The sequence below is a fragment of the Leuresthes tenuis genome, unplaced genomic scaffold (genome assembly GCF_036924035.1).
Source record: "Leuresthes tenuis unplaced genomic scaffold, fLeuTen1.0.hap1 SCAF_17, whole genome shotgun sequence".
NCBI lineage: Eukaryota > Metazoa > Chordata > Actinopteri > Atheriniformes > Atherinopsidae > Leuresthes > Leuresthes tenuis.
The window spans coordinates 2,666,132-2,679,084 of NW_027325371.1; the positions used below are offsets into that span (position 1 = coordinate 2,666,132).

Here is a 12,953-nt window from a genome sequence, read left to right on the forward strand (position 1 = left end):
CGATACTGCCTTAAGGTTGGTGCTGCTTGCTGTTTCTCAGCAGAGACTTTGTATATTTGGACTTTGAAGCAGGCAGGTATGTGAAAAAGTAGTGTAGAAATTGCAATGAAATCACATTTTTTGGCTAGTTTTATCACCTATATGACAGTAGTGGGTTTAATAACAAGCTTTTATTGTCTTCTCATTGAAAACTGTTAAAAATTCTGACGACTCGTCCCTCCTTCTGGGGCGCTTTGCTTCTAATTAAAGTATTTTTCACGTTTTGAATATTAAAGGAGATGATATGGATGGTGGGGGCTGTTTATCTGTTAATCTGCCAGTTTAGAGATGAAAAAATGACTCCTTTGGTTCTTTTTTAATAGAGTAACCCTGTATTTGTTCATGTAAGTATTGTCTTTTATGCTTAAAGTTTTATGTGGCCTCAAATAAACATAAAAAAAAGATTCTGTTCAAATACAAAAGAGTAAAAATGTAAGTTTGTGTGCTGGGAAATAAAAATGTAAGCAGGAAAAAGGTTTATATTACACCAGAAAAGAAACAGATTATCGTGTTCGTCCTGCTGAAACCAGACTTTTTGAGATAAATAATATAAAATCCAGCTTTTCTAAACTGGTCTTACTCCCAATAATGCAGCTGAGGATCGAACCCTCCTGCATGTATTCGCTCATCCAGACTCTGATTGTCCTCGCTTCTCTGTTCAGGCTCCAAAGTTCCATCTTTTTCATCTTTTAGTAAAAACAGTACCGTCTCAGTGTTTATTAACCAGCTGAATTACCAATAAATCAGCTCTCATTCTCACATATTTTCTGTTTCTTTCGTCAGAAACTGAAAATAAGCTACAAGTCAACTCTTTTAAAGCAATTCCAGAGTTTTCTCTCAGAGTCCACAGCACTGTAACATGAGGCATCAGTTCTCCTCCTGTGCATGTGTGCTGGGACAAGGATGTTGGTCCGATTAAAGGTCAGCTGCAAGTCGAACTGTCGCTCTGTCTGTTGGACCAGTGAAGCCGACCTTCTGCTACTGTAAGAATCTGAATCCAGAGCCAGAAACCTGCTCACATCAGGTTTTTGAATGCAGTGGGAAGATGTTCATCAGCTCCAGCTCTGATCATTGATGGGAACACACTGGCTGGTTTTATAGAGGCTTAAATAGGGGCCACAGCTCAACCTTTTCTCTCCACAAACACATTTACGTCGTAACGTTTCACACGTTGGCTCTGAAGCTGACAGCTTCTGGACGAAAAGAGACCAGATTGATTCAGTCAGAAATAATAAACTAATGGTCTCGGTTGTGGTCCCTCCACAGCCAGCAGGAGGAGAACCAGAATCTTAGAGGTTTTTCCCCTGGGAGGTAGAGGCCGTTACCGGCTGGAGCCTTCAGATCACTGAGGGTAAACATGCTGCCACAGCAGAAAAGTCTCAGGGTTCACATGGGGCTTTAGTGTTTGCTGCATCTATCAGTAATGATGTGGCTGCACAGGTCGGTCACCCAGTCTGACTCTCGTATCTCACAGAATAATCGGATTTGTTCTCTCCTGAAGGACTACTGCTCTATGGAGTGTGCCCGCTGCTGTCCAGATGTTTCCATATGTGACCAGTGCTTCACTCTGGCTGAAATGTGTAACTGCCGCCTGCCAAACTTCAGCTTGTCCCTGCCGAACTTGTGCTCGCCTCCTTCTGTAAGTAAACCGAGAACATCGTGGATACATTACACATTTTACGATTTCATGTCGTGACAAATACTCAAATCCAAACGCCTTAGTTACCAAACTGATTCAGATGAAGATGATTTAATGAACGGAAACCAGCTGGAAATGAAATCATGAAGTTATTAAAGTGTTTCTGTCCAACAAAGCTCAGAAATAGTTCATTTGGTGTTTTGTGCAATCATCAGAGACATTGTTAAAACAGCCCTTTGTGGGGTGATGATTGTACCTGAACAGAAGCTAAAGTACTTGGTTAATAACTCTGGAGCAGCAGCTGAAAGCTGAAATCTTCTCCACAGTGTCTGGACATGGACTGTGCCTGCACCTGCCAGCCTCCTGACTGCAACTCCTGCAACTGTCTCTGCTTCGAGATCCGGATCAAGTAGAAGCCGAGGTGGAGCCACGCACTTTCTTCATCTCATGCCTTTAAGAGTTTACTGAGGGGAGGTGACATGTGGAGACTGAACGGAACGGGCCTTAAACCTCCTCCTGAGGAGCGCCAACACGACTTTACTCATTTACTTTTTTACAAAGACCTGTTACTGCCATCGGTTGGCTTCGGCCATTACAGTTTTTTAAGAAGATGAACAGAAACAATCTTCTTCACTTGCTGCTCCACATTTGTTGTTGTACCTCTATATTTTTGGCTGATGTGGATTAATCTGTTTTCTGAAGAATCTGTTGAATTAAAACACCCAGAAATATCTTTGGTGGTCCCGTTGGCTTCATCGAGCGGACCCTGAGTCTGTTGTCCTCGGTCAGACTTCAGATTGGGCTGTGAGTCACTGCCTTAAAGGGGGGAGTTAAAGAATCTCAGGTCTCGACAGGTGGATTAGGTCAGCCTTTGCAGTAATGTGGACGTTGTACTGGTCTAAAGAGAAATCTGAGCTGGAAGGCGAAGCTGTCGATTTACCCATTGATCTACATTCCAACCCCCATCTATGGCCTGAAGCTGTGGGTAGCGACCAGATGGTTGCTGGGGGTCACCGTTAGGGTCAGGATGAGGAGTTTGGTCATCCTGTAAGAGCTTAGAGGAGAGATCCTACTTCTCCGCATCCAGAGGAGCGTCAGGCTGCCTCCCAGGGAGGTGTTTAGGATATATTCCTCTGGGTGGAGGCCTCCGGGCAGACCCAGGACCCGCTGGTGTTCTTTACTACAACTGTTTGGACGTTTGAAAGTGGGGCCTGACATACATACATCACTCAGAAGCTCAGTGTTTACAGAAGGGGAAATCTCAGTGTACAGAAATCAATAGATTCATATTTCTGTACTCTGTAGTTCCAAGAGATAAAGAGCCTGGACCCAAGATCTGCTTCAGCTTCAACAAAAGCTGTGATCACTTCAGAATGAACGATTTCCAGTCAGATGAGCACTGCTTTCTCCCCCCTCGTTGCACCTACTGATAGGGACTGAAGGGTCTTTGGATCTGTGGAAAAGACATCAGTCAGCAGGGTTGGAAAAGGCAATCAGCAGCACAAATACCACATAGTGCAGATAAAACCTCCTGTGATGACACATCTGTAAAAGGCGGGGGGCTCACCTGTGACCTCCTCTGTGTTGAGCTGCAGTTTAGAGTCCGAACACCAGCGTAAACTCACTGTAATCAGCAAACTGCAGCGAGTTTGTATCAGTACAAGCAGAGGTTCAATATTAAACACAACCCCGACCCCCGACCTCATCATCAATGAACCGAATCCCTCTGGAAAGGTTTTCCTTCGTTTATAAAGCAGATCAATACAATAATAAGAACAACTTAATGTAATTTTAAATGTTAAGAGTCTTATATATTGGTTTAATAAAGGTTTCTAAACTCATTCATTGATCATACTACACGTTCATTATCATTTTCAGTGCAAATACTGCAAAGTGCTTTAATTTTCAGATTAAAACATGCTTCAAAGCATTAAAATCATGTCTTAATAAGACGAAGGTCGATGAACAGGGAAAACATTCACACCACATTCCTGAAACAGCCAAAATACGATGCTCCAAATCCAAACTGCAAAGTCATGCTTTGTTTATCAACTCATTCTTCTTAAAATGGATGTTAAATGGTCTCATTTAACAAGAATTAAACACCACAACATGACACATATCTCAGCTGAGTACAGATTTAGTAAACATATTATAAAATGTTGGAATGCCAAAACGATGCATTCAAGTGCAGCTTCTTCATCCCAAAAATGAAGTGCTGACCACATTACAGATACACGGTGATGAAGCTGGCTGAAGGAAACTGTCAGAATAAATAAAAAAACCCACTAAAATAAGCACAGAAACAAAAGGAACTTGTGGATGACCCCATCATCATTAATATGCCTCAATAACCAGGCTTCAATATAGGCCCTGATTGGCTGATTCATCGTGCTCTCTGAGTCAGTTGGGTTAGGGTTTATGCCTATAAAGTGGCAAATTTAAGTATATTTTTACATTAATTTGTGCCTGACACATCATGTAAATTAGATTAAACTGAACTCCTCTATGAGAAGAGTTGGAGACACAAGGATAAGACGAGGAGATGGAGGCTGAGGAGGAAGGAAGAATGAACAGGAGCAATCCCGTTGGTCGTCATCACGGTGGTCAAGGTGTTGGTGACCACGGTGACCGTGGTGTCAGTGGTGCTGGTGTTGGAGGTCGGAGACAGGAATGTTCCCAGTGACCGAGTCAGGAAGGTCTGGAAGCGACTCAGTTTTTCGAAGACCATCACTGTGTCCTCTCGTTTCCTCCTGTTAGATGTGCCTGCAAACGGTAACACGGCCGCCTGGAACCAAGAACCATCGCTCGTACACATGAGCGGGCCTCCAGAGTCACCCTGAACAAACAGAAGGGAAACTTATCAGTTTGTCTAATCTTCTACAATATATGACGCACAGACTGTTTTCTTGTGTAGTTTCATGTGAGCACCCTTCAAAAGTTGTCTGGGGTCATCCTTAGAGACAGGGTGAGCCGTTTCACCAAGGAGCACAGAGTAAAGCTGTTGCTCATCTTCATCAAAACGAGTCAGCTGAGGTGGTTCTTTGGGCATGTTGAACTGGGAGGAAGCCCTGGGCAGACCCAGGACACACTGGGGGATTAAATATCCCCACTGGCTAGACTAGTGTTGGGGCTACTCAATGAACCCAACAGGACCTAATAATCTGTAACAAACAAGAGATAGGAACCTGAGCCCCCCCCCGGGGCAGAGTGCTACCCTGGAGGGGTCCAACTCCCAACATTAAACCAAAGCATTCCCTCTGCTGCACATCGATGAGTGGCCAGTAGCAACAGCCCCAATCCACCATACTCCCAATTCAGCTCCAAAATGACACCACAAACATCATGTTCCTATACTTTTTCCAAGCCAAAAAGGAGCATGTAGAGTAGTTGGGCAACTCCTATGCGCCCTCCAGAATCCTTGAGAGGGTATAGAGATGGTCAAACACTACCAGTGTAAAAAACCACATTATTCCTAACTGTCGGGTTGAACTATCGGCCAAACTCCTCTGCAGTACCTAAGCACTGATTTTACCAACAAAGGTGAATAGTGGGACCCCCTTGTAGTAAGAAAACACCTTCTGGTCCCCCTTTCTAGATAAGTGGAACCAACACCCCAATCTGCAGTCGACTCAGCCAGAGCAGCACAATTAAATCCAGATCAGTCTGAAGAAACACATTTATGAAAGACATATCAAGAGATGATTGCTGGTTGCTATCTATAATAATCCCATCATTTACCTGCTCCAGTGTAAACAGTGCTGTACAAATGCTGTCAGCTGTTGTTGCAGTCCCACAGTTTTGTATGGAGGTCTGGAACTCTTGCAGAACTTGCTCTTTTAAAGTTTTGAATAAAAAAACAAACTTAATAACACTGGAGTGCATCTTCAAGTTTAATCTGTAACAGTTTAGATTTATTGTGTCAGTATTTATGCTGTAGACTCACCTCCTCCTTGCCCTGATCTCCAGCCGGCTATCCAGCAGGTCAGGCCCACGGGGAAGGTTCGTCCGTTGTCCAGACAGATGGGCTGGATGTAGTCGGTCAGGGTTGGTTGGGTTGACAGCTGCAGCAGCGCAATGTTGGATCCGGTCAGGTTGCTCAGAGTGATGTTTGTCACACTTAGTGACACCTCAAAGGGGTTTGATCCGTTCTGCTTCAAACGACCCAACACAACCGTCCACTCAGACGCTACAGGGGAGCTGTGGTGAGAAGACAAACTAAATTAGGACAAACAATAACCGAAAACATCGTACTGACTGCAAAAAGGTTTTGCTTTTTAGGATGTAGCTTTCTTTGGTGTGTGTTCATGGTGATCATGAGGATAAGCTGTAATAACGTTTAATCTCATCATTGTCCAAACTAGCCAAATATCTAATGTCATCAACCTTCAGCTGTAACTCACCCTGAGAAGCAGTTTGCATTGCTCATCACCGAGTCCACAGCCACCAGCGTCCCACCGCACACATGCTGTCCATTCTTCTGCAGGCTCGCCATCCACGGCCACTCGCCAGCCCTCGCCACTACACTTCCCCCCAAAATACGAGAATTCAGTGGGGCTTGTCCACAGACCACCGCTGGAGAGAAACATAGAACATGTTAAAAATGTCTTGTAGATCAGATCCACAAATCCATGTTATTTACTCAGATTTTATTCAAACCCACACAAACACAAAAAGGTTTCAGCAAACGTTTTGTGTAAACATTGCACTCTTCAAAAACCTGTTAAACTGATTATAAGAAATGGTCAAAGGTTTAAAGTTCATGTTAAAAAAAATCTAAACATGACATGTACTGACGTATGGGTGTGGTGCTTTGAGTGGGACTTATTGTAGTGGTTGTTGTAAGTGTTGGCGAGGAGGTGTTTGGTGTGGTGGTGGTTGTAGAGTCGTATGTAGTGGTTGTTGTAGGTGTTGGCGAGGAGGTGTTTGGTGGGGTGGTGGTTGTAGAGTCGTTTGGAGTGGTTGTTGTAGGTGTTGGCGAGGAGGTGTTTGGTGGGGTGGTGGTTGTAGAGTCGTATGTAGTGGTTGTTGTAGGTGTTGGCGAGGAGGTGTTTGGTGGGGTGGTGGTTGTAGAGTTGTTTGGAGTGGTTGTTGTAGGTGTTGGCGAGGAGGTATTAGGTAGGGTGGTGGTTGTAGAGTCGTATGTAGTGGTTGTTGTAGGTGTTGTAGATGTTGGCGAGGAGGTATTTGGTGGGGTGGTGGTTGTAGAGTTGTTTGGAGTGGTTGTTGTAGGTCTTGTAGATGTTGGCGAGGAGGTATTAGGTGTGGTGGTGGTTGTAGAGTCGTATGTAGTGGTTGTTGTAGGTGTTGGCGAGGAGGTGTTTGGTGGGGTGGTGGTTGTAGAGTTGTTTGGAGTGGTTGTTGTAGGTGTTGGCGAGGAGGTATTAGGTGGGGTGGTGGTTGTAGAGTTGTTTGGAGTGGTTGTTGTAGGTGTTGGCGAGGAGGTGTTTGGTGGGGTGGTGGTTGTAGAGTCGTATGTAGTGGTAGTTGTAGGTGTTGACGAGGAGGTATTAGGTGGGGTGGTGGTTGTAGAGTCGTTTGGAGTGGTTGTTGTAGGTGTTGGCGAGGAGGTGTTTGGTGGGGTGGTGGTTGTAGAGTTGTTTGGAGTGGTTGTTGTAGGTCTTGTAGATGTTGGCGAGGAGGTATTAGGTGTGGTGGTGGTTGTAGAGTCGTATGTAGTGGTTGTTGTAGGTGTTGGCGAGGAGGTGTTTGGTGGGGTGGTGGTTGTAGAGTTGTTTGGAGTGGTTGTTGTAGGTGTTGGCGAGGAGGTATTAGGTGGGGTGGTGGTTGTAGAGTTGTTTGGAGTGGTTGTTGTAGATGTTGGCGAGGAGGTATTAGGTGGGGTGGTGGTTGTAGAGTCGTTTGGTGTGGTTGTTGTAGGTGTTGTAGATGTTGGCGAGGAGGTATTTGGTGGGGTGGTGGTTGTAAAGTCGTTTGGTGTGGTTGTTGTAGGTGTTGTAGATGTTGGCGAGGAGGTATTAGGTGTGGGGGTGGTTGTAGATTCATATGTAGTGGTTTTTGTAGGTGTTGGCGAGGAGGTATTAGGTGGGGTGGTGGTTGTAGAGTCGTTTGGAGTGGTTGTTGTAGGTGTTGTAGATGTTGGCGAGGAGGTATTAGGTGTGGGGGTGGTTGTAGATTCATATGTAGTGGTTTTTGTAGGTGTTGGCGAGGAGGTATTAGGTGTGGTGGTGGTTGTAGAGTCGTTTGGAGTGGTTGTTGTAGGTGTTGTAGATGTTGGCGAGGAGGTATTAGGTGTGGTGGTGGTTGTAGAGTCGTTTGGAGTAGTTGTTGTAGGTGTTGGCGAGGAGGTATTAGATGGGGTGGTGGTTGTAGAGTCGTTTGGAGTGGTTGTTGTAGGTGTTGGCGAGGAGGTATTAGATGGGGTGGTGGTTGTAGAGTTGTTTGGAGTGGTTGTTGTAGGTGTTGTAGATGTTGGCGAGGAGGTATTAGGTGGGGTGGTGGTATTAGAGTTGTATGTAGTGGTTGTTGTAGGTGTTGGCGAGGAGGTGTTTGTTGGGGTGGTGGTTGTAAAGTCGTTTGGAGTGGATGGTGTATGTGCTTTAGGTGTTGGCGAGGAGGTATTAGGTGTGGTGGTGGTTGTAGAGTCGTATGTAGTGGTTGTTGTAGGTGTTGGCGAGGAGGTGTTTGTTCGGGTGGTGGTTGTAGAGTCGTTTGGAGTAGATGTTGTAGGTGTTGGCGAGGAGGTGTTTGGTGGGGTGGTGGTTGTAGAGTCGTTTGGAGTGGATGTTGTAGGTGTTGTAGATGTTGGCGAGGAGGTGTTTGTTCGGGTGGTGGTTGTAGAGTCGTTTGGAGTGGATGTTGTAGGTGTTGGCGAGGAGGTGTTTGGTGGGGTGGTGGTTGTAGAGTCGTTTGGAGTGGATGTTGTAGGTGTTGGCGAGGAGGTGTTTGGTGGGGTGGTGGTTGTAGAGTCGTTTGGAGTGGATGTTGTAGGTGTTGGCGAGGAGGTGTTTGGTGGGGTGGCGGTTGTAGACTCGTTTGGAGTGGATGTTGTAGGTGTTGGCGAGGAGGTGTTTGGTGGGGTGGTGGTTGTAGAGTCGTTTGGAGTGGATGTTGTAGGTGTTGGCGAGGAGGTGTTTGGTAGGGTGGTGGTTGTAGAGTCGTTTGGAGTGGATGTTGTAGGTGTTGGCGAGGAGGTGTTTGGTGGGGTGGCGGTTGTAGACTCGTTTGGAGTGGATGTTGTAGGTGTTGGCGAGGAGGTGTTTGGTGTGGTGTTTGTTGTAGAGTCGTTTGGAGTGGTTGTTGTAGGTGTTGTTGATGTTGGCAAGGAGGTATTTGGTGGGGTGGTGGTTGTAGAGTCGTTTGGAGTGGATGTTGTAGGTGTTGTTGATGTTGGTGAGGAAGTATTAGGTGGGGTGGCTGCTGTAGTGGTGGCTGCTGTAGTGGTGGTGGTTGTAGTTAAAGTGGTAGTAATTGCCGGGAGGCCTGGGCACGAGACGCTGAGGTCACTGTCAGTCCCAGTGGATGTGAAGCTGATAAAACCCGGCTGGTTACTTGTTATCTGGTTGTTGATCCATGTCTCATACTGGGACACTCGAGCATAAACTCCTGGTAGATTAGGCAGCGCACATCCTGCTCCAAAACTAACAATGCCTGCCTGAATCCACCGACCGCCCTGCTTACTTACCAGCGGACCTCCTGAGTCTCCCTTCAAGACCAGAAACATTTTGGTTAGAGCAAGTGAGGAGAAGGAATCTTTGCAAGAGGTAAAAATCTGATGAAAACTCGTCAAAATTATTACCTGGCAGGAGTCTTTCCCTCCCTCAGCTAACCCGGCACACACCATGTTCTCTGTGATTGCGTTCACTCCATAGCTACACTTACACTGTCTGTTTCCTGCAATTGGCACCTCCACCTCCATTAGGTTTTGTGGAGAAGGAAGGGACACTAAGGGAACAGAGACAAATACAGTTAAATAAACAACATGTGACCATGAAGAAGTTTTTTTTAAGAAGTTTTGACTTGTCAAAGCAGTCAGCTACCCAGAGAGCATCTGGGCTTAATCTAGGCTGATTTTAGCACTTTTATATAAGATATACTTTTATTGTCGTTCATTTTATTGAGGGAAAAGACGCCTTCATTATTCAAACTAATGGGTTCAGGTTAGGGATGCACCGATCCGCTTTTTTAACCTCCGATACCGATATCTGAGGTTCAGTATCTGCTAATATCGATCCGATGCTGAAACAGAAAAACAGCGCAGAATTATGGTAATAAATGGTAAGTTTCATTGTGTGGAAAAGACTGGGATCATTTTTCCTATTTTTTTAAAAAACAAATAGATGTAAATTTTAGGAATTACTTATTTATTTAATAATTGTGTACCAGTAAAACAATCTTAACCATAAAAATATAACAAGTGTAACTGGTTCAGTTTTTTGACCACTAGAGGGGGCAGAAAGCCCTTGGATGGATGCCAATGTTGAACAGGACAAGGGGGAAAATTTGGATGGGCCCATTGTCACGATACCCGATCTCGAATTTTCTTCAATAGCGGTATCGATATCCGACCAATATATTGGATCGGTGCAACCCTAGTTCTGGTCAATTTGAATTTGGAGCCTATCCCAGATGTCATTGGGTGAGAGGCGGGGTACACCCTGAACAGGTCGCCAATCCATCACAGGGCCACACAGAGACAAACGAGACAAACAACCACACACAGACGCACACTCACTCCTAAGGACAGTTTAGAGTCACCAATTAACATAACATGCATGCTTTCTGACGGTGGGAGGAAGTCGGAGTACCCGGAGAGAACCAACGCATACACGGTAGAATATGCAAACTCCACACAGAAAGGCCCCAGCCGGGAGTTGAACCTGGAACCCTCTTGAAGACTGAAGATGTGGGCCATTTTTCAAACATTCTTTGCTTTCTGGGACCTCAGTATCTTCCATCATTGTCTTCTCTAAGACCTCTAAAGTATACCAAAGTGCTTTACACAAATATTAATAAAGTACCATAAAGATAAAAAAAATCATAAAAATAAGAACAGTAACATAAATACAACAGTATTCAAAACCCATCACACATAAAACAATGCAGGAATCACCAGGAATGATCATAAATTGAATGTGACTTAATTACTGGTGGTGGTTAATTTCCTATTTGGGTTTAACGAACATTTTTTGTGCCTTTAATAGACCGGTTAGTAGAGAGAGACAGGAAAGGAAATGCAGGACAAGCAGCAAAGTTCGGTACAGTCAAGAGGTACTGCCAACACAAGACATGCTCTTTATCAAGCTGCCCCTATTTTAGTATTTTATTCTATTCTATGACCCACCTCCACTTCCAATGTTGCCCCAGCCGGTGACCCAGGTGTCAATGCCGCTGAAGAAGGTGCTATTTGAGGCCGCCAGGCAGACGGGTGCAATGAAGTTGGTAAAATTCACTGATGAAGACAGCCTCAAGAGGGCGATGTCGTTGTTGAAGTTAGTTCCTGAGTTGTAGTCAGGATGACGGATGATCTGTGACACTGTCCGAGACACCTCATTAGGGTTGGATCCTTCCTGACTCTGACGACCCAGATATACAGTCAGGCCCGATGGGTTGTTACTGAGATCAGAAGAAGGGACATTTTAAAGGTTGATCCTCCGTGTTTCACGCAGCATATTCATTTATTTCTTAAATAATGCAAATTAGTTTTGACTAGAGATTTTCAAAGTGGGAGGGGGGCCTTCTAGTGGCTCTCCAAACAGTTTCAGGGGAGGTTCAGTTCGTGGAAGTAAAGAAATATTCGTAACTTAATTATCTAACAGGAGGAGATGACGAGCTTAAATGTTAAGATTTGGTTGAACACAATTCACAGATACATGATTTTATAAAGAATGTTACAGCTCCTCCCAAAGACACACAAAACAACCAAAAACAGATTTAACAGCCAGTAAAACAAGCAAAATTACCTCAATGAATTACAAAATGACAACAAAGACACTCTTAACAACCATAAAGAGGCATAAGGTGACTAAAAGTGACAAAATAAGTCCCCGACTTTGATGATCCCCGATTCAGAATAAACCACTTGTGTCTCTGTTGCTACTGGATACCTGAAGAACATCCCACCAGATTTATTCAGAAACTGATAAACTGTGAAGCTCTATGAGCTCTACCCTTGTTGCTCACCTTAAGAAGCAGTGAGCAGCACTCAGCACCCACTGATTGTTGATGAGGGATCCTCCACAGAAGTGACTGGAGAAATGCAGACTGACCTGCCAGGGCCAGCTGCCTTCAGGAGCAACCTGTCCTCCAACAATCCTGGTGTTGAGTCGTGGCTGGCCACAATCTAAGGAAAGACACATTAAAACCTGGATTATCTGTCTGCTGTGAGCAGGATCACAAACTGCTGCAGTAAAATTTGTTCTATTTGTTTCTTCTGGACTCTAAATTGGAGTTTGACTAATGAATAAAAAGAGTATAAATCAGTAAATGTTGCATTATGTAGAGAAGCTTTGACTCACCACTCAGCTGTGACTCCGACTCTGAAAGATAAAAGCAAACAAGTCAAACAAAAAGATTTGTTCGCTGTGAAGCTTCAAAGGTTCAAAGCTGGAGTTAACAGAGTTGTGATTCTCCACCATTATCCCTCTGTTCTGTGTGAACCAGTCTTTCCTCTTTTTCCCATCACAGCAGAGGAAAAAAACCTACTTTTAAATCCACCACATGAACACTGATCAGACGGCTGCAGCAACATCTTAATGCAACACTTTATTTTAGACCCTTTCCTGATCATTATTGTGGGTTTTGACACATTTTCCTTCATGAACATGAACTCTGGCCCTGAAACTGATCCAGGTGTGTGCACTGAGTAGATTCTTACCTTGATTCAGCAGAGCCAGCACCGTCACCACGTAGATCAGCTCCTTTAAAGCCATAACTGTAAGATAACTTCTTCAGATGAGCTGCAGCATTTATAACCTGCTTCCCCTCCTTTTCTCTGTCATTCAGTCACACCTCCATCTGCAGCTCAGTCACCTGTGCAACAACACGCCGAACACTTCACCTGTTCCTCCCCACATCAAACATCTTTTCCATTTAAGGTTGTTTACGTCATTTTCTGCAGTATTTCTGTTCTGATGAGGGATGGTGAAGGAAAGCAGGGAGTATTTAAACTGAGGGAGCCTCACACAGGCCAGGTGATGGTGATGCAGGTGTACAGGGAGCAGAGAAGAAGGGTCCAGTCGAACCTTCCTAACTCAGTAAAATTACCTGGAAGAATCTGAGCTGCAGCCAAATTAAGAGCATTTTGAATGAACTC

At 44.7% G+C, this 12,953-nt stretch overlaps 1 protein-coding gene and 1 long non-coding RNA gene across 3 annotated transcripts; one reads left to right on the forward strand and one right to left on the reverse strand.

Annotated features, from left to right (window-relative positions):
- The first annotated feature begins 7,353 nt into the window (after window positions 1-7,353).
- On the forward strand, window positions 7,354-8,278 carry LOC140273799 (uncharacterized). Of its 2 annotated transcripts, none has more exons than XR_011908059.1 (3): window positions 7,354-7,390; window positions 7,859-7,911; window positions 8,257-8,275. It is a non-coding gene; the product is annotated as an uncharacterized lncRNA (long non-coding RNA). The 2 variants fall into 2 exon arrangements; XR_011908060.1 differs by lacking the exon at window positions 7,354-7,390 and adding an exon at window positions 7,506-7,543 and having other exon boundaries at window positions 7,826-7,911; window positions 8,257-8,278.
- Window positions 8,279-9,023: 745 nt separating this feature from the next.
- Window positions 9,024-12,570, reverse strand: LOC140273092 (chymotrypsin-like protease CTRL-1; the record flags this gene model as incomplete). The annotated part of the gene is made up of 6 exons (XM_072368616.1): window positions 12,516-12,570; window positions 12,157-12,177; window positions 11,822-11,981; window positions 10,983-11,254; window positions 9,438-9,583; window positions 9,024-9,344 (listed from the first exon to the last, which is right to left on the reverse strand). Coding segments are annotated over exons 1-6 (975 nt in total), but the record flags the coding sequence as incomplete, so codon positions are not given.
- Window positions 12,571-12,953: the final 383 nt, after the last annotated feature.